Genomic DNA, 24,451 nt, shown 5'->3' with positions numbered 1-24,451 from the left:
CTGTAATAATGTCTTTTAAAGTGATGGAGACTTAACGTGTGGAGGTTTGATGGAAACCTTATAGACCCAAAGCGGCAATTCTGCCAGATTATAATATCTGTGTCACATGACTGGTTGGATATATCTCCATGAATGACCTATTTCTCCTTCAGAGCTCTGCTTCCTGGTATTTGTCATTCCAACTCTGCTCTTTGGATATGCTGTGTTGAAGGCTGGGGGAGACACTGGGAGGGACACCCCACCTCATGAAGCAGGCCACCTTTGTGCTCCCATGGGTATTTGAGGGCAGTTAGTTGTTCGTAACATTTTTTTAACCAGGTACTTGGCAGAAAGAAATATCTTTCTGTGGAACTGCATGAATTAGAGGCAGGAGAATCCTACTAGTTGTCAACATGCTGACTGCATTTTGTTTTCTAGAGGTTTTTTTATTTGTTGAGGAAAACATTTAGTATTTGCCTGAAGAAGAAAGACTACAAGAGGTGAAACTTTGCCCTTTACACAACTGAAATGCTTTTGGCTTTGTGTAGTCTTTTCCCTACAATCCTACAAACTTTCTCCAGAAGAGTGTAGCAGGTGCGAGCTGGAAGTCAGCAACAAAACTTAACATTGGTTTGACTGGAGAAACCAACTGGAGCAACCCTGGATCACACTTTGATGCGAGAATCCTCTCCTGGTCAACACCTTCTTCATAACAGCAGGGAACCACGTATGGACAGGCTGAAGAACAGGGCCTCATTACTCGTAGCTTCCTGTTATGTATAGATCCACTCATCTTACAGTGACTATCAAGGAGCTGTCATAGCTACTTTCAGCTATAGGGTGAAATAACTGTGAAAACTGAGGTGAATTCTGCCAAGTACTTGCTTGGTCAGTCAGCCTGATCCTGCCTGGTAGGGCAAGATCAGAAATATGTAAGGATTTAGCTCTTAGAAGCTATATAAATAAATGTACATACACACACAGCCACATCTTAGTGGTGATGACCAGAAATACTGTTTAACATAGAAAGGTATTATGTTGGTTTTAATTTGAATAATAATAATAGTTTATTTATTTAGGACCACAATCTTGGCATATATTCTCATTCAATTGTTCTTATTTGATACAGTTTACATGCTGCCAAATATTTTTGTCTAGAAACAACTACATGCAAGAGCTGTTTCTTTCCCTTTTTTCCCTTAGGCATATCTCTCTCATCCTATTTTCATACAGAAGCTTAGTTTACTGAATCTTATCTGCCTCTTCTTCACTAGAAATCTCCTAAAGCAAGAGTACCATTAGAGAATAAAAAGAGAAATTTAGTAAAACCCTTTGTTTTGAAATGTGTTAACATTCTACATGTGCAGACTACTTTAAGTTTAAGCAAAAAGAAAACACTGATGTGGAACAAAAGGTAGCTGCATTGCCTCAGTTAAGTTAGTGACAAGGTGAGGATTTCAAAGCTAGATGCTCGTATGGAAAATGCTAATACTACACTGAACTTGTTAGAAGATGTCCTCAAGATACACGTTCATTGAAACAGAAGAATGAATAAAAATCTATCAATTCTTACTCTTTCCAAAGCCTTATATTTGTCTTACAATGGAGGAATTTCATGTGCTGTTGTTAGCTCAGTTTTAGAAGTGTCCTGTCACTGGTGTACAAAGGTCAGAATCAGCAAATATGCTATAAATTTTTAGCGGCTAATAAAAGAAATCTTTGGTTTGGCTTATGAGAGGTCTCAGGACTACAAGCAAGGTTTATAAATATGCTAGTTACCTGAAAACAGAGTAGGAACATAGGAACATAAATTGTTTACAGCCCAGACTATGTAGGCATTGTCCCTCAGCATGCTGCAACAACTAATTTGCATGACAGACCGCTGCGTCAGCAGCTCTAGCTTTGAACTAGGTGTCTATATTATAGCCCTGTACAAAGTGTTGGAAGAGCAAAACTGTGGCTGCATGATCACCACAAAAGGGTGGTCACCCCCACTCCTTACCTCATGTTTGCTCTTTCCCACTTTTCCCAGCCTTTGCGCAGCTCTCCAGAGTGAATTGCACTGAAAGCTGCGCTGCCAACAGCAATAACAAATTGCATTTTCAGCCAGGTTGGGCAGGTACCTCATTCAGCTCAGCCTGAGGTCAGAGCAGAGCGAGACAGGCACAAGTGGGGAAGATGGAGCATGGCCTGAACCTCTCACTGGCAATGCCAGTTTCAGTGAACTGAGGTGACTGTATGACAATGCCCCAAGTGCCTGCAACTATTGTCCACAAAACCGAGTGTGATGGACAGGCAGTTGCCAGCAGTGGCCTCCAAGGAGTTTTGAGAAAAGATGTGACAGTCAGCCTGGCCCTCTGAAAATACTCCTCGACTGAGCTGCCAGTTTGCATCACAGCATGTCCCTCTCTCCTGCTGTCCACCACCCCCTATCCCCACACACACTTCAGGTACACATCCAGGCTTATCTGGGTGAAGATGCTCCTGTCCTTGGAGTTGGGGCACGGTGAGGGTACACTTGGAGGCCTCACAGTTTAGGTGCACTTTCAGGGATTCACCCTTTTTGGTGCTGCAAGCAGCCATGTACCTCCATCTGTGAATCACAGCTGAATCTTTTTCTTTGGCTGGGTACTGAAATCATCACTTTCTTACAAAGCATGTCCAGAGAAGGCAGGCTGCTTTCTGTTTTGTTGCTAATTAGAGTTTTATATGGGATATAAAACTGGACCAGTTCATTTATCTCCTAGGGCTGGGGGATTTGAGTTTTCATACCCTGCCTCCCTGGTGAATACTCTCACTGCCCAACCCATAAGGTCCTGCTGTGAGATGTGGTGGTGGGAGGGCAGATACTGTGCTGTACTGAGCTTCATCAGTGTTATCAGGAGGTACAGCATCAGTGTAGAGTCAGCTTTTGGACACAGAGGATACATGAAGCATGCTTTCAGTGTAAGATTACTTGGCAGCCTAACCTCTGCTTAGAGGCTTGGTATTTCCAGTTAGCAGATACACTGAGCCTGGTAAGCACCACTTAAGCACCTTCAACTTTTGGGGCTGTCAGCCTTTCTTTCCTAGTTCCCACTGGGCTCAACAAGAATTAAATGACTATGTAGGTACTGAAAAGCACTGCTAGTAGCCTGTCTGTATTTTTATATGTCTAAAATATCTTCAGAAATTTGGGCGGGAATTCTGATTATCCAGCATACGTGGTCATTTGGCACTAGATACTCAAGCTGTGCCTGGAAGTTGAGGTAACCACAACCAGGGAACGTTCTGAAAGCCATGATTTGCAAAGACTTCATAATGCACAAGATTAGTTTGGTTGATTCCTGCTTCCTGCTATAGCAACTGGACAACATTGTGTAATGGTGATTTGTGTCGTCCAGTGAAGGTGGGATGTACAAATGCACCATTGCTTCGTGTAGTGATCTAGTTTATTCTGCCTCATTTTATAACCCAACCTTAAGGGTTGGAATGATAAAAAGAATTGCTGTAAAAATAAGCAGGTGTCTCTGGGCACTTTTGCACGCAGCTGTGAAACATCAGGGTACGTGGTCTGTTTGCTAGCTTTTCACTTTTAATTAGTAGTGAAGGCTTTCTTTTGCTGAGGCTTATTGGTGAGGAAAAAGGAATGAGAAAAAATTTACTGGGGGGTTGTGAAGTGACTGTAGATAACTAGTGGCACTTTCCAAAATTATATTTTTGAAGTTTTGCATTAAATCTTCTATTAGCTAAGGAGAATTAGGGAGTAGAAAGAAACACTAGGCTAATCTTTCAAGGCTTGTAGTCAAAATCAGGGTGGGACGATAGTTTCTTTAACTACTATGGTATGTAGGAGTCCTGCCAGAAGTTTACTTTGGTTTCTACAAATTGGCAGCAAATCACGAAGCTTGTAAATGGTACAGACCTATGCTAGAGCTTCCTTTTGCTCAGAGGCTAAAGACAGCAGTCAGCTGTGGATGAAGTAATTCTTGCTATGCAAAGTATCTTGTTTTGGTTTACTGCTGAGTACTGCTGCTTTATTCTTTTTCTGTTATTCCACCATTACCTGTAAACATCTATATTGAAACAACTAGGCATTATTAGACACAGATCCTTAGACAGAATGCAGATGAGATCACTGAAATGGTACTCTACCCATCGTATAGCCTGAGAAATAAAACAGAAATGTTCATAGTATTAAAATGTTTTGCTGTTTTGACCAAACAAAAATATGTTTTTCCGTTTCATGAGAAATTTCTTGGAGATGATATTTCAGAGCTTAGGTCTTATTCTGCTGACAGGTACTTTTATAGAACAGAGGACCTTGACTTTAATGCAATTCTTATTAAACTTACGTAAGAAAAAGTAAAAGTAATCTGTTGTTTCTGTTTTGGAGATACTGAGTCACCCTTTGGATGCCTCTTCAACATTTTTCAGTGATGCATCCCACTACATAAATAACTTATTTAAATAACCTCCTAAATTATTTTTTAATGAATGTAAGATTTTTGAGAGACAACAATTTTTGCTGTTCAAAAATCATAAACACAAGCTACTTATGTCTAAACTTTACAATATCTGGACAGCTTTATATCTTTTCTCACAACAGCAAAATAGTTAATGAGTTTCAGTCCCGCTTGATCCAACATACTGACATTGTTTTTCTGTGTCATCCATTCCAATTCATTATTACTTTCCTTTGTCAGTCACATTACTGTAGATGCTCAATAAAATCCCAAAGGCTTAATTTTCTTCCAAGAGTGACAAGCTGCTAGTTTATACTGTCTGCTTATGTTGAAGACCTGTAGTATGTTCTGAGTCATTTAATCAGAACGGATGCTAGATATTGACAGGCAGATCAGCTTCTGTTGCCTCCTGGATGGTCAATAAAGTAAAATTAAAAAGCTTCATTGACTGCTGTGACACCATTCAGAGCAGATATCTGAAGAACTGAGCACAGTCAAACATGGGGAGCCTGAAGTGTCTCATTGCTGGCTTGAAAGATCATATCAAAAAGGTTCCCACTGCAGCAGTGTGATAGAAAGGAGTGATGACAATTGGGTATATCTGTCTATGTAGTTTATGCATTTTCATTGCCAGTATGCACTTGTTGATATTGCTTTGAAATTGGCTGTATCGTGTGCTGCAGACAAAACTGAAGGGAAGACAAGATGTACTGAGAAGCACTGCTGCACCTTCCTGTGCTTTATCTTTTGTATAAAAACCAATTCTGCTGTCAGATGGCTAATCACAACAACAGAAAAGACCTTGGCGATTTTTTAGACTAGTGACTACTTTTTGTGCTTGTGCCTGCCTGTTCAAACAGGACTGAACTGAAGATCCTAAGGCTCACACCTGCAGGGAGGACCTGGGAAAGCCAGTGATTAAGCTGTGGAAGGAGGCTGGAGATAAGCTGGAGCAAGATATCAGCTCTCAGGAAAAGGCTTTTTCCAGAGGGAATCTCCATTGTATCTGCTCTTTTTCTGTACGCTGACTTTTCATCTTGATTTTCTCCACCCTCTAGAGGCTTAACACCCAAAGGATTCAGTGATGGTGTCATCTGGCAGAGTGTGGTCTGTCCAATGCCAGCGAAGCATCTCTGATAGCAGATAAATCTTCTTTAACAGGAAGGTAAATTAGAGTAGAGAATTAACTGAATATGTGTATGCATTTCAGATCAATAAATCAAATGCTTGCACTGAGTGTGATATTGTTAATTCCAGGTACCAATGACTGAATGTCAGGTGTGTAGTGTGTCTCAGTGTCACTGCAAATTTAGTGGATTTTGGTTAGGATTGTTAGGTTACTGCAGATTTTGGATTGTTTTCTCTGAACTGGTGAAGTGTTCATTTATGAAAACCAGGGTCTGAACCAAACAGTCAGAGGTTGTTGGTACAGAAGCTGCAGCCAGAGATTGCAATCCTGATTTTTTGTGTTTTGGTTCTATTCAGATTATAAACTCATTGCCTTTATGTCCGTGTCCTATTGTGCTTCAGTTTTAGCAGATGTTAATAATGAAGTAGGGTTCAGTGTGTCAGTGTCAGCTTACAGTGAGATTGCGACATTTTACAAGGAGCAGTGTTACTGATTCATCAGCTAGCCTCCAAGTTAATTATGATCTAGTAACAACTAAGTGCCTAGGGGCATGATGCAGCATGAAGATCATGAGATATTAGATCTGTGTTGCTTGCCAGTTGCTGTAGTTAAAGGTCCCAGTGTTAAAATGCAAAAATAAGGGAGGGAAACATTGCAGCTTGCAGAATAGTACTGTGCTGAACTAGGATAATTTTACAGATTCATTTGGAGCATATTTTTCTTCACTTTCTGTTTTAACTGTTACTTAGAGTCCCTGTTTGCTGTTACCCAATGAACATGCCTGTCCTTCAGGTAGCCATAACTCAGGGGTTAACTCATCACACATCCTTTGTTTCTCTCAGGGAAGGACTGAAGGACTTGATGCATGTGTTTAAAATTTTTTAGAGGAAAACTTTCTTTCCCTGAAAGAAAAATATTGTAGAAACACAAACCATGAATCCCCACTACATAGTGTGTTTGATAATGTTTTTCTTTTAATCTAAAACAGGTTTTTAACCTATGGGAAGAGAAGGTCTGCATTAAAGCAGAACAGAAAACAAGCTAAGTGCTGATGTTTTGAAATTCTCATGTTTTTCTGCTTCAGAATAAAATGTGTGCTTATTTGAAGTGTTTTGAGAGTAAGTGGGACCCCAGAATTGCTGGTAGCTGAGGACAATTAGCTGGGCTAGAGGAGAGGCAGTCTTTGTCAAGCTGATTCACTCACCCGTGACAAGCACCCTCATCACTGGTCTCTATGGTCAGTCCCTTGTGAGAGCATTTCATATTGACAAGACAATAAAAAATTCATTGCACTACAGGTCTTGATTCAGTAGCCTTTTGATCCAGGTTCCAGCTTCAATAGTGGAAAATGTCCTAATGAAAGATTTGTTGAACTGCCAAAAATTGCCTTTTTGGTAAACTCATCTAATCTGCTCATTATACCATCACACTGCATTACATAATCCCCTCTGAAGTCCACAAGTAGTATGATTTATAATTTTTTGAGAGCCAAAGGAAAGACATTTCTTTTTGTAGTCACTGAAAGTGAGAGAAGTCAAACAGAGGAATAAACAAACCCAAAGTTGAGCCAGATTTCCAGTTGCTCAAAGATGAAAAAGACAATCTTTTTTCACTACCTTGGTATCGGTCGCTGAGTGGTATTTCTTACTGTCTAACCAGTGTTTGAGGAGCAGTGCTTTTCCTTTTTATAATGTATAAGACTCTCATGGTCTCAAAACATTTAACCACAACACTACAGGAAAGCCTTTTTCCTGTTTCTAATTACTGAAGTACCAGACAATGAGCTCACAAATAAAATGAAATTCTGAAGAATTGTGCAACTGTTTCTTGTTCTTTTATGTAAATAATTGATAACAATGAGTCAGATCTTCCCTTCGAATTCAAAGTCAACAATAGGAGGTATATTAGCTCCAATAGTTATGGTATTTGTGGCATTCACTTTTCTTAATTCTTTTTTTTGGAGAGTTAGAAATGAAAGGGTTTTTTCAGATGGTCTTTTTCCTAGAGTTGAAATTTCCTTTAAGTATGCATCTGTATTTTCAGATTTTGAACTTGGGAAGAGAGAGTCTACAACTACAGTAGGCAAGTTTTGATTTGGTAAAATGGTAAACCAGTTTCAAGTTGCATATGTTTCTATATAAAGCTCTACAGCTGAATAGAATTTGAGAGCACAAATACATTTCTATATGTTGTCCCCTTTTCAGACATTGTAGGTATTAGAGAAAAGTTAAAGGGTGGATCCACTCTGTGTGTGTGGTAATTGGTTTTGCCAGCTGATTTCACAGTAGTCAGCTCAGTCAATGCAGTGCAAAATGTGGTTCATTGAGACTTCTCAGCCAGCACACACATGCACAAAGTATAATATTGATTCTTGCTTTAATGCTTGTGGCATCAAAAGCAGACCTCTAGTTACAAGTTTGATAAAGCAATTGTGAATCCAGTGTCAAAAGCTTTGTAATTGAAGCATTTTTCTAAATAACATGCTATTAACGGTTGAACTCTGCAAAGTTATTCTATAAGCAAACGTCTTAATGGCATTAGTAGGTGTTTTTATAAGACATTTTCAGGATAAAACTCTCAGATGTTGCTTTTTCTTACAAATGAAAAAATACACATCTGTATAGACTTATTGCTATAGGCAGCCTTATTTTTTCTAGCCTTGTTTTACGTTCCTGTGATTTTTTAATTTTTCTTAAAGATACACAGGCAAATTATTACATTTGATGCTTTAAGCAAAGTTAGATTGCTGTCCTGAAGACAAGTTATCTTTTTTACCTGAAGGAAAGCAATCCAGATAGAGAAATCTAGATGCAGAAGTAAAGCAATGGTTATCCATCACAGAGGTAGATTGTGCTGATGGGGTCTATGCTACAGAAGTTTAACCAGCTTTGAAAATTACTTGTGTTGATATAGAGTCCCAAAGCAATCATCAAATCTCTGATTTTAGCAAACTGAGGTAGAGACTATGGCCTGTTTACTTCTCCAACATGTGGGATGGTGAGGCTGTTGGCTAGAGGTGTCAGAGTGCCAAAGAGAGTGTAATGAGAAGGTATGTGTTACTTCTCCTTTCAGCCCAAACTTACGTCCCTGCACTACTCTTCTTAACACTCCGTAAATATCAGATGAACAGCTACTACCTTGTTCTGCAGTGTAGTGAGTGTGTGAGAATTAGACTTCTTATGTTGAAACCCTTTTTCCAATTAAGAGCAAACCTTGATCTTGCTGAATCAATGATGTAAGTTTTATTAAAAAACAATTGTCAACACAGATAAGAGAAGGCCTTGAACTTATTTCAACAATTTCCTCATTCATCTTTGAAATGCAGCTCTAAAGAGAAACAGGAGGTCCATTTAATGCAGAACAACATCAAATGAAATTTAGGATTAAGCACAGTAAATATCTTGCACAGAGCAATTGAAATTGCACTCAGAATTCAAAATAGGTAGGAATACGGTGGAGACCCAGAGTTATAAAATATTCATTTCTTTAAAATGTTATCACAGCAGTCATACACTATTAGAAATGGTGTATGCAGAATGGGTAAAGACCCATCCATGACCTGCCTGCACATCACTGTGTTGCTCCTCCTTTTTGCCTTATGACCTTAGGATCCTTGCATCTGTCAGTATCTTCCTTGCATGAAAGCATGAATATCTTTTTTTCCCTAAAAGCACTCCTCCAGACCATTTCTGGGAGGTCCAATGGACTGCTCTTCCTGCCAAGGAGGTCTAAACATGAAATTCCAGATCTGCACTCTTGTATTCATAGAATGTTTTTCATTTCTGCTTAGCTGTGATTTCAGTAGACCTGATGCAAAATATTTCTGAGAAAGTTTTTTTTTCTGTTTCATTTGTTTTGTAATTGCACAGAAATTGTGGGACTCTAATGTGGAGATTGTTAAGTAAAATGAGATTGCGCAAGCACCTGAGATCTCTCCAGCTGATATATATATATTGGTGTCAGTCTGGATGAAAAACATGAATTGGGATAAATAGTGACTGATAGTACACTTTCATACAAAAGCTTGTGAAACAGAAGATGTGGAATGGAAGATAAAATGCCAAAGTACAGAACGTGTCTGTAACAAAGCAGGCTTATGGCCATGAATTTAAGGTGATAAAGAACATAAGTATTAGTGTTAGTTATGATGGTTTAGGAACACAGGGAGGCCCATATGGAGCTATGTTTAGATTTGTGACAAAAACAGTGTTGATAGCCTGTGTTTTAGCTACTGCTGGACTGTGCTTGCACAGCATCAAGGCCTTCTCTGTTTCTCACCCTGCCCCCTCAAGCAAGGAGGCTGATGGTGGACAAGAGGGTGGAAGTGCACACAGATAGGACAGCTGATCCCAACTGACCTACAAGATATCCTATGCCATATAACATCATGCTCAGCACTAAAGCTAGGGGGGGAGTTTTTCCAAAATAGCTGTTGCTTGGAGAGTGGCTGGGCGCTGGTCTGCAGGTGGGACGTGATGAGTAATTGCCTATGCATCACTGTGTTGTGTTTTTTTCTTTTTTTTTTCTTTTATTTATTGAACTGTTTTTATCTCAACTGACAAGTCTTTCTCACATTTGATCTTCCAGTTCTCTCCCCCATCCCAGTGGGAAAGAGGGAGTGAGTGACTGGTTGGGGGTTAGCTGCCTGCTGGGGTCAATACCCCAACATTTTAATAATGTACTCATTCCCAGGAGTAATTCTAATAGCTTTGGAAGGGTTCTTTATGGTAACAGGTATCTGAAGCATTGTCCCTGCAAGCCCATTTTCATGGTGACGTTGACCACAAGATCTGTGATAAGTTACTCTCTGTGTATGTAGGCATGTTCTGGTATAAGAGACTTAGGCTCCAGAGAAGTATCCAAACGTGGAGCTGCTGGAGAACTGCTGATCCCACAGTTGCTGTGCTGGTCCATTGGTCCCTGAAAAGCAACACATAAGTGACACCTAGAGCAGTGGAAGTGACTGGATGAAGCATGGGGCAATGCAGGTAGAAAACAATTGAAGAAAAGTAGAAAAACACCTTCTTCGATTCTGTTAACTTGTATCATTGCAGGTATTGCATGTAGCAACAGCAGATACACTTGTCAGGGAAATTTGTGATCATCTGCAGATGTCAGATATATAGGACACTTCAAATACATAAGAAACTTATCACCAAAGCAGGTCAAAGTCTCCTGAAAATCTTAGAAATCACCTTGCCAGCCATAAGTTCAAATAGATGAAAAGCATTAACTAAATAAATTCCATCACTTTGTTTCTTCATTCACAATTAGGTTGCAATGTAAAGTCTTTCAATTCACAGGGCAGACTTCTGCCATGGGCCAGCACTAATGCGGAACAAAATATTCCTGCCTCTCACTGGCTTGAACACAGTTTGGTAGCTTATGCAGGGATACTGAGAAATTGCAGTCAGAAGTTTTATCCCTGGCTTTGTTTACAGATGCAATGATGATTTGCTTACAGAGCAAAGAAAAGGGTGTCGAATTTACATATTTATTCTGAAAGTTATCATTATTAAGCTGTGCCTATTCTGGTAGCGGTGTTCCTCCTAGTCTCGGATTTGCAGTTTAACTGCTTGGTATCTCTTCAGTAGAATGAGAATAGTAGTATTTTCTTACATTCAACAATATGATTTTTTAAGTCTGTAGACATTATAGTAAAAGGTGGTGAAATGCAAGCAGGTGGGAAAGCAAATTTGCAGGGTTTGGTTAATCACTTTTTCCCTTTGCTCAAAAAATAGATGACAGACTACTCCACCTGTATGCATTTCATCCAAAGCTCTTCTTTATGCTTACTGTATAGATAACATAGTGTAGCCAGTACACAGTGAGCTTTCTCAAGCACAAGCTTGTTCACTGCAGGTGGTACATTTGGAATTTTCAGCAGCAAATTTCTAGCAAGCTTTACGCATTGTGTCCAAGCCTGTGTTTTCTAAGGCTAATATCTTAGATAAATATGGGTGGATTTTCCTAGGAATAACAAATGCATGGCCTAGGCAAAAATACTCAGTGTCAGTATTTCAGTTCTTACTCTAAAGCTTTTAAAAAATATTGAAAATTATAATATATCATCAACTCCAGGAAGCTGTATTCAGAAATACTGATAATGGTTCATTAGTGAAACAATAAATAAACCTGCAGCTTAAGTTAAGTTAATAGGAAGCATTCATAAAGCATACCAAGAGTTTCTGATTTGTGTAAAGTAATATTGGGAGTGACACTAACTTCCTTTTCAATGTGAGGCCTTGATCCCAAAGTAGGATTACTTTTAGACTCCAAAAACATTAACAAACCTTAAACTATGCTCATTATCCATATAGTTGCATGAGGAGAATTAGTGTAAGGACTCATTTTCTAAGTCTCATCTTAAATATACTTATGTCATGTGGCAATACTTTGTTTTTGTTATTAACAAGCATAAATTAAGGTGATATAAAACATTGTTTAAATGGTATAAGAAGCTGGCTGCAAAGATTTTTGTTTGTCTAAATACATTTATTTTTATGTCTTTCCAGTTAAATCAGTGCAATTTTTAAGTAAAATAGTTGATGAAGCAATGTATCTGCTGACAACATCTAGAAACATATCTAGTGATTTTATGAGGTTTCCTGGTGACTTTACGTATTTCTTTCCAGTCTCTTTTTATGAAGACCTATGGACGTTTTCAGGTTTGGGTGTTTGTTTGATTGCTTTGGGGGTTTTGTATTTTCAATTAGAAATCTGTGTAGTGCATTAACGGAGAAAATGACAAGATGGCCTTTGTGTTGCAACTGATTTTTTTTGCAAGGATCTAAAAGTTTCTTGCATGGAGATAGAAAGAGATGGAAAAAGAAAGAGAAGGTGCCTCTGAGGCACCTGCTGAGGTTATTTTCTAGTCAGCTGGGACCTGTAAGTATCCAGACAGCATTTCTTTGGCATGGGGCAGCATCATTTTGCAGGCTTAAACATGAATATAGCATTATTAAGACATTAGAGGACAGTGCATTGGCTGTGGCATGGGAATAATAACTGTCAGGAACATTATTTCCTCTGCAGCTTCCACATTCAGGATTTGTCTTGCGATTATTTCTATAGGTGTTTTTTTGGCTTTCCAGGTATTACTCTGACCCACTAACCTTGGTTGCTCAGCAACTCATAGGTGCTCCTCTGAGACACAGGTTGGTATAGACAAAGGAACTGTGAAGGCTGTATGTCCCATGATTTTCCTGTGTCGCCTCCATCTGCTTCTCCCTGTGTCCCGCATCTGATTGCTCTGTCTTCGGGATTAGAGTTGCATTGATATGAAAGCATAACATTCCCAATGTTTAGTGCTTCAAATATTTTATTAATTCCCATATGATATGACTCCTGTTTATAACCATGGCAATAGCTGAGACAAGGGAGACACAGTCCTCCATAGTTGTGCACTATACCATATGTATTAAATGTGCTTGTGTTCACATACAGACAGTTCAAAAAAGGCATTTGCTCAGCAGAAAAGTGATGCTAAAGCAGGTAATTTGGTAGTAAACAATGAGCACTGAAACAGGGGCTGGATGTCAGCCCTTTTGCCAGAAAGATGTTTTTTTCCACTATCTGACTGAATATATTGCTTGCATTATATATGCTGATATTGAACTGAAAAATAACATGTATCTGGAGGAACTGCTGGGGAGATCAACTGCTTATCAACAGATGACCTAAGGCACATACCAGCCATGTCCAGCCTTGCACAGAAAACCACAGAGGGGCAGCCGCAGACCCATATTTATTCTTTCCTCTCCCCAAAGAAACCAGGTGTTTCTACTTTGTGGAGACAAAGTGGATTTCAGCGAGAGATACCTGAAACACTGAATGACCCGATGTAGGTTGCTTTACTGCTGTCATCTGCAGGCAGTGTTAATATATGAGAGGGATAGTGTCCCAATCAAGAAGGAGGTGGTACTGGGAATGTTTATTCTGTTTGGTGTTTTTAGTGATTGCCTTGGGAAGTTTCAAAGATTCCTTTATTTGTGCAAGAGTACAGTGTTACTTTACTGTTATTAAAAGTTAAGTTAGTAAGGTTATTGAGATTCTGCAGAATTTAAGTTCTAGGACTGTGTTCTGTTCACTGAGACTGTTGCAGTCTGGGAAGAGACAGCTTAATTATTGTACTGAACCAGTAATTGCAAGTGTAAAAAATTAACTAAACTAACAATTTTTACCAGGTGATTACAAGAATTTTTCTTGTTTAAAAATAGATGCCTGATTTTGTCCATCTCCTTCCCTCATTAAGTTGTATAGTGCAGTAGTTCCCCTTACCATTTTGTTAGCCATGTTCCAAAAAGATTTGAAATTGGACCTTCATTTGTCTTTTTTTCTGTATGTCACAAGTGAAGTGATAAAACTGTCTAGTCTCACAGATTAAGAATGAGAAAAGTATAGGCAGATACTCAGTTCTTCCCAAGTGTTTATGCTACTCTATTCTTCAGGCTGTACACAAAAAAGGATCAACCAACCTTTTATACATAAAATGATTGCCAGAATTGTTTGGAGCACATCCTCCTTTTTCTGTGACTTTCCATCCCTTCTACAGCCTCTCAACCACCTTGAACTAGGTTAAAAAAGTAGGTAGCAGTATACTATTCCAGGGTAATACTGGCCTTGATGTTGCTGCTGAACAGGTTTAATTCCAGTGCACAGGAACTAAACTGTACTAGTTTTACTTGCAATTTGCTTTAATGAATGGGAACAAGAATTGGATTACCCGCCTGAAGAAGGTTACTGTACAGTTAATATGACAGGCTGTATGAAAAATAAAAAGCTCAGCTGAAAGTTTTGCTGTTTGCTGGCTTTTGAACTGTTTTATTTCTTCTCACCAATGCCTTTTTCCCTCCAGAAAAGAGGCTGAATTGAAATTTTACCTTGGGTTAAAACATACTAAGACATCAGTAAATAATATTTTTATTTTTAATACATAACACTGTATACTTGGCTAAATACATTATTTGCTGATTTTTTTTGCTATTTCTCATTTTATGTCATATTTCCTTGGATCCATCAGACCTTCTATTCATTGTTTGTTTTACCTTTGGTAGAAAATACAGAAAAAAAGGCATATTTGTTTTATACATTAAGATTCATTTGTCCACTCACACAAACAAAACTGTAAAATGGTAATTAATGTTCTGGAAGCACAGTGCTTTGCTGGGCTCATATCAGAACTTCACATTTGTGACAAATTACCTGCTCACTACTAACAGCTAACAAATGTAGAGAGATGGCAAGGCAGCATCGCTGTTACCCACACTATTAAGTTTAAGATATGCATGTCTGAGATGTGAAGTGTTACATGTGTTTATTTTAATGCTGTCATCTTTGATTTTATTTGTGAGAAATAGATGAGATATTTTCAAGTTATTCTTTAAGTAACTTCCCATAATCATGCAAAAAGTTATTAGCTTTGGGGACCTTGACTCAAGACAGCTTCCAGTCCTGTGCTGTAACTACATTACAACACTGTGATGCTCAGAAACAAGATCCCATCTGTGATGTAACACCCAAGTTTTTGGCATTTTTCCTGATATCTCACATTAAAGATCTGAGTAACTAACTTGTTTTTCATATTTACTCTGTCATCTCTTTCTCCACTAATATCCAAATATCTTTCCTTTGTGAAATAGCTTTATTCTTATTATTTTTCACCTGTAGCAGATTATGTTTTAAAGGCTAAAGATGGAGGTTTTCCTTGCCCATGCTTTTAACTTCTGACAGTTCCTTTATATCTCATTTTTCAGATGTTCCTAGAACAACATCCCAACCTAGTGCCAGTTTGGAAAGTATTTTTCATCGTCCAGATTATTAGAGACCATTTATATATGAACAGATCTAAAACATTATTTATTCTGCACTACATAAGACTTACTCTGGGATGCAATAAAATTCATTTCTGATAAAATGTATTTCTGATGATTGCAGTTAAAGTATGTATTTTCTGCAGCAATTATTACATTGTGGTGTCTCAGATATCACATTTTCCTGTTTATGAATATGCTGAAAACATTTAAAAATTTAACTAAAGAAGAGTTTTGCAAAAAATAAATGCCAACTCAGATATTTTCCTACAGATAACAATGGCTACCTAAAATTCCATTGTTCCTCTCCCCATAGAGGTTTGAAAATTATTTTAACATTTAAAGTTCCTTTAGTCCTATAATTTTCAATGTCCACCAACTACATAGTTTAGTTCATGTTACAGGTTCCATCCCTGTGATTCTACTCTAATTTATAATAAAAACTAAGTCAGTTTTTTTCTTAATTTTAATGCATTGTCTTTATGCATAGGGAATATGTTTATTATGTAATTATGCTGAGAAAGGAAGTTGATGGTTATCAAAAATAAGCTGTTCAAGCACAGTCTATTAAAATGTATATAATCTTATGTAAACTTTTAGACTATCCTAACCTTTTTACAATTATTTAATATCCACTCTTACAATATGTGCAGCATTAAATTTGCAAAGGATGTGAAGTTTTCTTCTTTTCTGTAGACATTTCCCTGGATAAAAAAAAAAACAATCACCACAAACAAACAAACAAACAAACACCTCCCGGCAAAACCCCCACTGTTTTCTTAATTTGTTTACAAACTTAATTCCTATGCTGCATATCTCTCAGAAAACCTCAGTAAATTACTGGTACGCCCAGAGATGTTTGTTTGGCACTTGCATTGAAATATTCTGAAACTCTTTTCTCCCTAAATTCCTGTTCTGAAAAGACTCATTGGTGACAGGTTGAAGTGGGCTGGACTATAATGTTAGTGTCATGAAAAGCTGGAGGGCTTTAAATCCTCCAGTCCCCTGAGCTTTTTGTGTTCTGAAATACTTGATGAACTCCAGAAGAGTGAAATACGACAAAGAGATGCATGGTCAAAGTGTTTGTGGAATTCAAAGAATAGCTGTCAGAGATGGAGGCTCTGAAATGCAGAGCCAATTTATGTGTCAGGGCCTTTTCAAATTACCAGCAGCTGTCTTCACTAACTCTGAATGTTTCCTTACTCTAAACATTCAGAAGCAACCTTCATTAACTTTTATGTTAAAGGTGTTCCTGGTACCTTATACCTTCTTCCTCTTCTGAAAGGCAAATTAAGAGTGATTACTGAAAGATAAATGTCTTATGTTTCAATTAACTCAGTGGGATGGAGACTGATAGTTGATCACAGAACATACACTTTTTCTCTTTCCATCATTGCCTGAAATACTGAGACATTTCTGTCTCAGAAAAAACCTGTTACTGAAAAAAAGTTATTTTGTGTAACAGATTAGTATGTAGCTGTTAAATTTCTCTTATCTTATACTTAGAGAGTCATCAACAGACTGCACCTTTAGCATCCAGGTGCTCAAGCACTCTTCATGCATGCAGCAGAAAAAAATAACATACACCTTTTCATAGAAGTGTATTTCTTCAACAATTTTTTTTCAAGTTCTCCATATAATAGTGAGGGCATCATAAGGCAAGAAAATTATCTTTACTAAGCTCTTCATGAGTAGGTCTTTGACACCTTACTGACTTACTGTTAATGGCAGACTGACAAATTTCCCCCTTATAAAAAGAAAAGAAAATCAGTCTTAATTGCCTGCATATTTTCTTTGTTCTTTCTGTTCTGTCTGTCTCATATACAAAAAATGAAAAGAAATGCATTTCTGAAAAAGTTGCACTTGTTTGCCTGGAATGGAAAAATTAGCTAAAGCAATTAAAGGTAGGCAGAATCATAAAAGATGTTTTTATGGTGGAAAGTGCTGGCCAACTTTATAAGCATCTAAGTACAACTTTGTTTGAAAATAATGCCTGTGACATCTTATTTCTTTTACCTAATGGCCTCTTGAGCCTAAATCTGTCTTTGAATAGTGATTTTTCATGTCTTTTCTTATGAGACAAACAAACAACAAAAAAGCTTTTTTTCTCTCCATTCCTTTTCTTTCTATTAGACTCCAGGTAGGAGACAAATTTGTAGATGGGCAGAATGTCTCATAACCAAGCTTTCTTTCATGTTTCTATTCTGTGATACTACATCACCCTGACATTAACACAAAGGACAAGTGCAAAACCTTTTAGTTGAGTGTCTCTTCAAAGTGCCATTTAATAGCCTGGGAACTTATTTTCCTTCAACAGAAGCTGGCAAAGGATCCAGTGAAATGAAGGACCGACCCTTAAAGTTTATCAGGATAGGTCTTTGTAGAAGGGCAGTCATGCTTTCTTCTAGGACTGCATCAACTTTTTAAACAAGTTGTGGGTGATGCAGGCATCTCACAAAGACAGGAGATTGTTGTGTTGCGATACATATACATTTGCAAAAAATGCTAACTTGAAAGCACCTCTTGTTTCACCCCATGTTACTGGTTATGCTGCCTCCATAAACTGCAGTTTGAAGTTTTCAGGATTTCATGCTCAGTAAAAGTTTTCATAGCTTTAAAGCAGACAATCAATTTCAGGCATCAGTTTCATCATATTTGTTTATCAAGTTAGTCAAGAAATTAGTGTACTGATTAATCAGAAGACTTTTCTAATTTTAACTGCAGAATTCAGAGTATGTTCCAGACTGTAGACCTCAAGCAAAAGTCTAGGACAGGGAAAATTAAAAGCAGTGTGGAAAGCACTTATTTTTTTATATGCAGATTTTTTAGAAAGTCTTCCCTTTCACAGCATAACAGAAATATTACTTAAAGGACCTATAAAAGATAACATATTAAAACAAATTGAGCTGCATATATGATTAATTCACACAGTAGGAGACTGATTGTAAGAAGTGCCATTTTATACATATGACCTTGAAATGAATAAAACAACTTCTAATTTTGTCATTTCCATTATAAATGTAGAATGCAATTAAGAATAATCTTGGCAGAGAAGCAAGGGTCTAACATAAAAATCTGCTTACAAAATATATTTATACCATTACTGGACTTAAAATATGGTAAAAAGAAGGATTTTCCAATACTTGAGGACTAGTGAAATAGTCAGCAAAGTTGATTTAACTCACATGTTCTAAAACTGTCTGGAGATCTAATTCTCTCTGGAATATGCTTTTTACTATGAGAAATTTACATGAAATTTCTTGCTGTGCTTTAATTCAATAAATATGAGTCATGGTACTTCCATACCAGTCCTCTAAAGCCTTGGCTGCTTCTTACAGAAGTTACGTCTACCACTGCAGCTACTTCCACTTCAGCTGGAATTTAGGCTATAGTTTCATGTTGCTGTTAATCCTGTGTTACTGTGGGTTGCTTCTGGGAGGTGCAGTCACACTGTGACCCCACCCACACCCGCCACACGTCCCCTCTGTTTCCTCTCTACAATCATTACATGGCCCTGGGGTGACCAGGGTGTGTTTGGTGATCCAGTGGAAATCTAACCCTTTTGGCAGTGCTCAGTGGATGTAGCTAACAAAGCAGCAGGTATCTGTGTACTCTACTGGGAACCACGGAGAAACGTGAGCTGTTTCTTCCATTCTTCTTCAGGCAGCCTCCCTCCTCCAGGTGTGGTTTCTATCTGTCCCCTTTCTCTACCAAAAAGCCTTCCTCCCATCACTGCTTCCCAAACTTAGTAACCAGGAAGGGTTTCTTGCCAATGCAGTCTCCTGCTGGGAAGCTGCAGCTCGGCCACATGCCTTTCACCAGCAGGCAGTGATTTATTAATAAATTATATGCACTGAGGTGATGCGTGCGGTTATTTCTACATTTCTAGGGTATAATCATCCATGCTTTGATGTTTGAGTGATAACACCTCTAAACTTACATGTGGCACCCAGCAAAATCATAATGAAAAGAAGGGAACTTTGGGAATCATGTGTCTTGTAAATAGTTCTTGCAGGCATTTTCCTATAAATATTAATACATTTCTAAAATTCCCTACTTCAAACAAACATAGAGCTATAACACTATTTGAAAATACTTGAAAATTAAGAAGGATCTTTTTAAAACTTGTTTTCATCTGTGATTCCTGAATTATTTATTTCAGGCTTTTTGAAATAATTCTGTAATAGGATAAGACATTGGTATATCAATTAAAGTTAAATAGGCTTTCTTCAAATGAAGAAAATCGGGCCTGAAAATTAGGCTTCATATGAAAAATAAACTTCAAATTCAGTCTTAAAAAATTCTCTGATTACATTTGGCAACCAAATGATGAATTGTGAACAAATTAATAGGAAATTAGTTGAGATATACATATAATTGTGAAACCTTGATCCAGCTTTAGGATTTATCAGCATCCAACTTGTCACTTTGATTTTGTGAATAAAGATTACACTTTTTTCATAGATTATATAAATCTTACTTATCTGATAAATGGAATGATCTCCTTTGAAATTCTAACAGGTCAGCACTGAACACTTATATTGCTTATTTTTTTGTTTCCTCTCTTTTTTTCATAGTCCTATTTGTTGTTGTTCTTTCTTTACATTAATCCATTCCAAACAAGTTATTTTAGTGTTCCTCATCTAAGTGTTTCAAAAGGTTAAGGGAGTGAAGTTGCACTAATAGTAAGGAAATAAAGAGTGACTTTACCCAAAACAAGCTGTACCAAGAGAAAGCAACTGTGATTCTTGTCTGTAATATGGGCGTTAACTTTAATTCAAAAACACCTGTATTCTCAAGATGTCTGTGGAAGCAGTCTGACAACCACCACCAGCAGAAGAGTGCCTCTGTACACAACTGGCCTCACTTAGACTCCTCTGAGGTGCTTGCCTTTTTGTTATCTTTTTTTGCCTTGACTTTTTAACTTCTTTGTGGCTACCCAAGCTTTACATTATCTTTCTATCTCCATCTCATCACCTCCCCATCTCTTTTCCTGTCTGGTCTGAAACTCCATATCTCCTCTTCACAGCAGGTCTCTGAAGTTCCCTGTCTGCTCCTTGTTGCTTGTGTCGCATTTCTGCAATGGAGCTGCTTAACTGCACAAGGGTGAGGGCAAAACTTACTGGTAGAATACACCCTGTGAAACCTATATTGCAGGAAAAAAATCACAAAAAGCAGGAGAAGCTTCCCTACTGTGGTGGTCATATGGATGACCATTGTCACCTTGTAGAGAACATGGATCAGAGCTACACCAGTCATCCCACTGTGGCTTTGCACAATGGGGAAGGGAGTGAGCAACCACCGGAGCTTTTGTGTTTTCCTTCAGCAGCTTCTTAGGACTATACCCTAGCCCACCTCTGCTTCCAGGAACAGGGTGTACCTCTGCTGTGGAGGGTGCTTCACCTGTTTTTACTGCTTCTGGAAAGGCAGCAGGCTTGCAGGGTTGGCCCAAGGCATGACCAGGACATGCCTATACAGAAGCTTTGAGCATACCTGGCATATAGCCAGTCTTAGGGTTGCCTCTAAACAGCAATGGGGGCATTGGTGCAATCTCAACTTCCTCATGGAAAAGTGTGGTACACACTGTGCCTGCTGGAGATTGTATGGAGATCTACATACTAGCAACATGAGTGGTTGTGGGAGAATGCAGGACAAAAATTCTTTCTATAATGTAAGAATTGGTTCAAAATCAGGAACTGGTATCCAAGACTTCTTTCTGTTGCTCTGGATTATGTATCATTGTTGTATGTCTTTGTTACAAACTGTGCATGTTTCCAGTAGCTAGAAAGCCTACCATGAAGAGTTTAATATGATTGTGATAATGATGTTAAAATGTGTTTGGAGGAATATTGTAACATGGGTATAAATTACTACCAGTGATTAAGTAGTGCAGAACATTGTGGATAGTTATGCTTTTAGCACCTGAGGATGAGCAAAGTCAAAGCCTTTAATCCAAACAGTCTGTGCTTACTTGGAAAAATGTTTGTCTGACTGCAGGCATGGAACCCGTTGTGCTGGAGAAGTGGCAGCCACAGCAAACAACTCACACTGCACAGTGGGAATCGCCTTTAATGCCAAGATTGGAGGTATGTGAAACAATCTCCCACCAAAAAAAAAGTAACCAAAGAGCCACTTGTGCTAAATGGTACATTCAGACCTTTCTCCACAAGAGAAGGAGATTTGCATTGATAACAAACCTAGCTGTGTTAGCAAGAAAATCGTAGTTGTAGAGTGGGTCATTAAATACCAGTACGGAAGGAGTCTGTCTGTGGTGACACTTCTCCAGTGCTCCCTGGAATACTGCCTTCCAGTACACACAGAAAAATAGAAAGTGAGACCTTTGATGAAAACACAAAACCCAGAATTAGGACATTTGGGTTTTCTCACAGATTCAGAACTCTAAGTGATGAACTTTGACAAACCAGAAGTAAATGTACACATCAGGAATATTACCTTGCATATTGATCCCAAACAAAACACTGTCAAAACATAACAAATTTTTGTGGGTTTTGGCTGTGGTTGGAGCGAATCTCCTTTTGATCCCTCTGTGTGATCAAATTATTGCTTATTCGATGAAGGTTCATTCAGCCAAGAAATTCCAAGCAGTTTCTATGAATTCTTAGTCAATGGCTGCCCAATTAAGACCTTTGCCTTTATTTATGGAAGTGGCTGTCAAGATGTCATCTACGTGTCTCCTAGGCTGTAGCCTGCCTGTGCCAGATTTTAATGCTTCAAGTGAAGTTTTACCCTGAACTTCTGATGAAATCATGGGATTGGTATATTGGCTTTCAGTAGAAAGACCTATAGCTCAAACTCATTAATTGTTGATTTTCTGTCCCAAAATAAAGCCCATCTGTGAAAACAGAAACATGTTTACCTATATATACACAGGGGACAGTTCAAAAATATGAGCAGGCAGAGCTGAGGCCGTGTTTCCACAATTAATAGTACTGTATCTGTTCTCTACTGGATCAGTACAAGTTTGATCCAAATCAAATGTGAGCACAGCTGCATTTTAAATTAGCCAAAGCACACAACACCATCCTAGCGTCAGCTTTCTGTTTTCCTGTTGGCTTCAAGAATATAGACAATACCTGATCCAGCTTAAGGTTAGAGTGATGCATAAAAACAATTTCTCTTCAGGTGGAGAGCCTGCCTGCACAAAGTTACCCTGTCAGAGTGGTTTAGAAAATCTGAACTGGCCAACTGAGTGAGTTTGTGGCAGATTAATAGGTTGTCTCATGTGGACATGCCATTTGGTCATGTACCAGCAGCTATGAAATCAGATTTATTGCATTGTCAAACCAGAGTCAGAGGGGAGTTAGTGCACTGATAGACATAAATTATGGTTTCTGGAGAAGTTTCATTTGTGAGTTGGATAGTCACACAACATGCAACAGCTTAGGCATGTCCTTGAAAAGTTCTCCATTAGTGGCTTCTGAATAGGTTATTATTCATTAAACGTTAGGAATGTGCAATAATAATGTTTTAGAAACACTCCAGGCATGTTAGCTGAATCACAGCCTTTTCTAAATATAGTGTAAAATCTGATTCAGATGGACATAGTATGAATGCAGTTAATGTCAACAGTAAAGACAGGATATGTATGCCTTTTTATTATTCAATCATTCATTCATTTATTTATTTTGCACGAGGAATATAACAGCCTTCAAGAAATTTCTCTGGTCTAAGTGAAATAAAAATTTTGTTCACTCCATTTGTCACCGTGATTCTGGAGAGCCATCACTAACATTGTTCTTAAAATAAAGCTGGAAAGTAATAACAGGGTGTAAGCCTCACTTGAGGTAATGTACCACCTTTTAAAAGTGAATATGCAGTGGTTGTGTTCCCTCTCCACAGGCCATATAGAGTGTAAAATGTTGAATCATATTATGCTGAACTAGTGTTCAGCTTGCTTGTTTCCCAGGGATTTAAAGACCCTCCTGGTGCCTTCTTGGAGGAGCACCTGCCAACAGTGATGTTGAGTTTGCTCCACCGAGATAAGTATTCTTTACTTCAAACCAAAAAGCATCTCTGGACATGTAAGGGATAGTAAGGAGATAAAGCAAAGGGGAAAATAAATCCTTTCCATCAATATTCCATTAAATACTGGCAGTTGAACAAGTCTGATTAATGATCTTTCTGATGGGAAGTCATTAACAAAGATATCCACCAATAATGCTCACTTTTTTTCTAAATATGTTTGTACTCCTTGTTTCGTTTCCACACATTTAAGTACCTCTGACTACATATAGGTCAAAAATTAAGATCCTTAGAAATTCTGAGCCTTCTCTTATAACAGTGTAAATGGGGATGTAACCTGCAGATAAGAAAACTTGAGTGAAATTGCAATCTGGACCTTCAGTTCTTTCACAGGTTGTGACATGTTTCTTACAAAAAATTATGTACTCTGCCTGCAGTTTGTGCTTAGCTAAGCTACAGACCCTTTCACTAAAAGACAAACCAGTGTACCGTAGGGGTAGATCTTTTTTTTAACATGAATCTCTGCAGTAATCACACATAGCAAATCACCACCTACAGAGCTTGTGAGGCTTTTTATAGGAAGGGATGGTTAGCATGTTATTATTGTTGCAGACTGATTGTGGAAGTTGCACAGCATCTGTGGGGATTTGGGTGCTTAGTTACTTGGCAGAGCTCAAGTCCTGACGGGAAAACAGTTACACTGAATTATGGCACAACAGATGTAGATTGTCTTCAGCTGACGAGGAATTAGTTCAGCTGTTTCTTAAAGTTTAAGTCAGATGCTGATTAAAAACAAACATTTTAAAAGAAAACTTGCTCTCAGCTCTGTTTTGCATGTTTCCTGTGATTCATTGAAAGTTTGTTCTGACTAAAATGCCACTTACATTTTGGCAATTACTACAAATATTGGAAAAAGTTTACAAAGCTCTAAAGTCTTAGGTGGAACACTCTGCAAAAGCAGCCTGTTAATTGCCTTCTGGACAGCATTTGTTGCACTATCACCACATGCCAAATGCAGTTTGGATGTTTTGTGATCAGCAGAACTAACTACTCCAGACATTTGGGGGAAAAAAAGAAAAAGGAAAAGAAAAAGAGAAAGAGGC

The 24,451-nt window shown here is 38.2% G+C and overlaps 1 protein-coding gene across 1 annotated transcript in view; it reads left to right on the top strand.

Annotated features, from left to right (window-relative positions):
- PCSK5 (proprotein convertase subtilisin/kexin type 5) overlaps positions 1 to 24,451 on the top strand; it is a 255,130-nt gene that overhangs the window by 80,050 nt on the left and 150,629 nt on the right. Inside the window, exon 6 of the mRNA XM_010568726.1 lies at positions 21,363 to 21,451. Within this exon, the coding sequence (XP_010567028.1) occupies positions 21,363 to 21,451 (89 nt within the window). The remainder of the gene's footprint in view (positions 1 to 21,362; positions 21,452 to 24,451) is intronic.

The sequence above is a fragment of the Haliaeetus leucocephalus genome, unplaced genomic scaffold (genome assembly GCF_000737465.1).
Source record: "Haliaeetus leucocephalus isolate CR32 unplaced genomic scaffold, Haliaeetus_leucocephalus-4.0 Scaffold251, whole genome shotgun sequence".
NCBI lineage: Eukaryota > Metazoa > Chordata > Aves > Accipitriformes > Accipitridae > Haliaeetus > Haliaeetus leucocephalus.
This window is presented reverse-complemented; position numbering and strand designations above follow the sequence as displayed.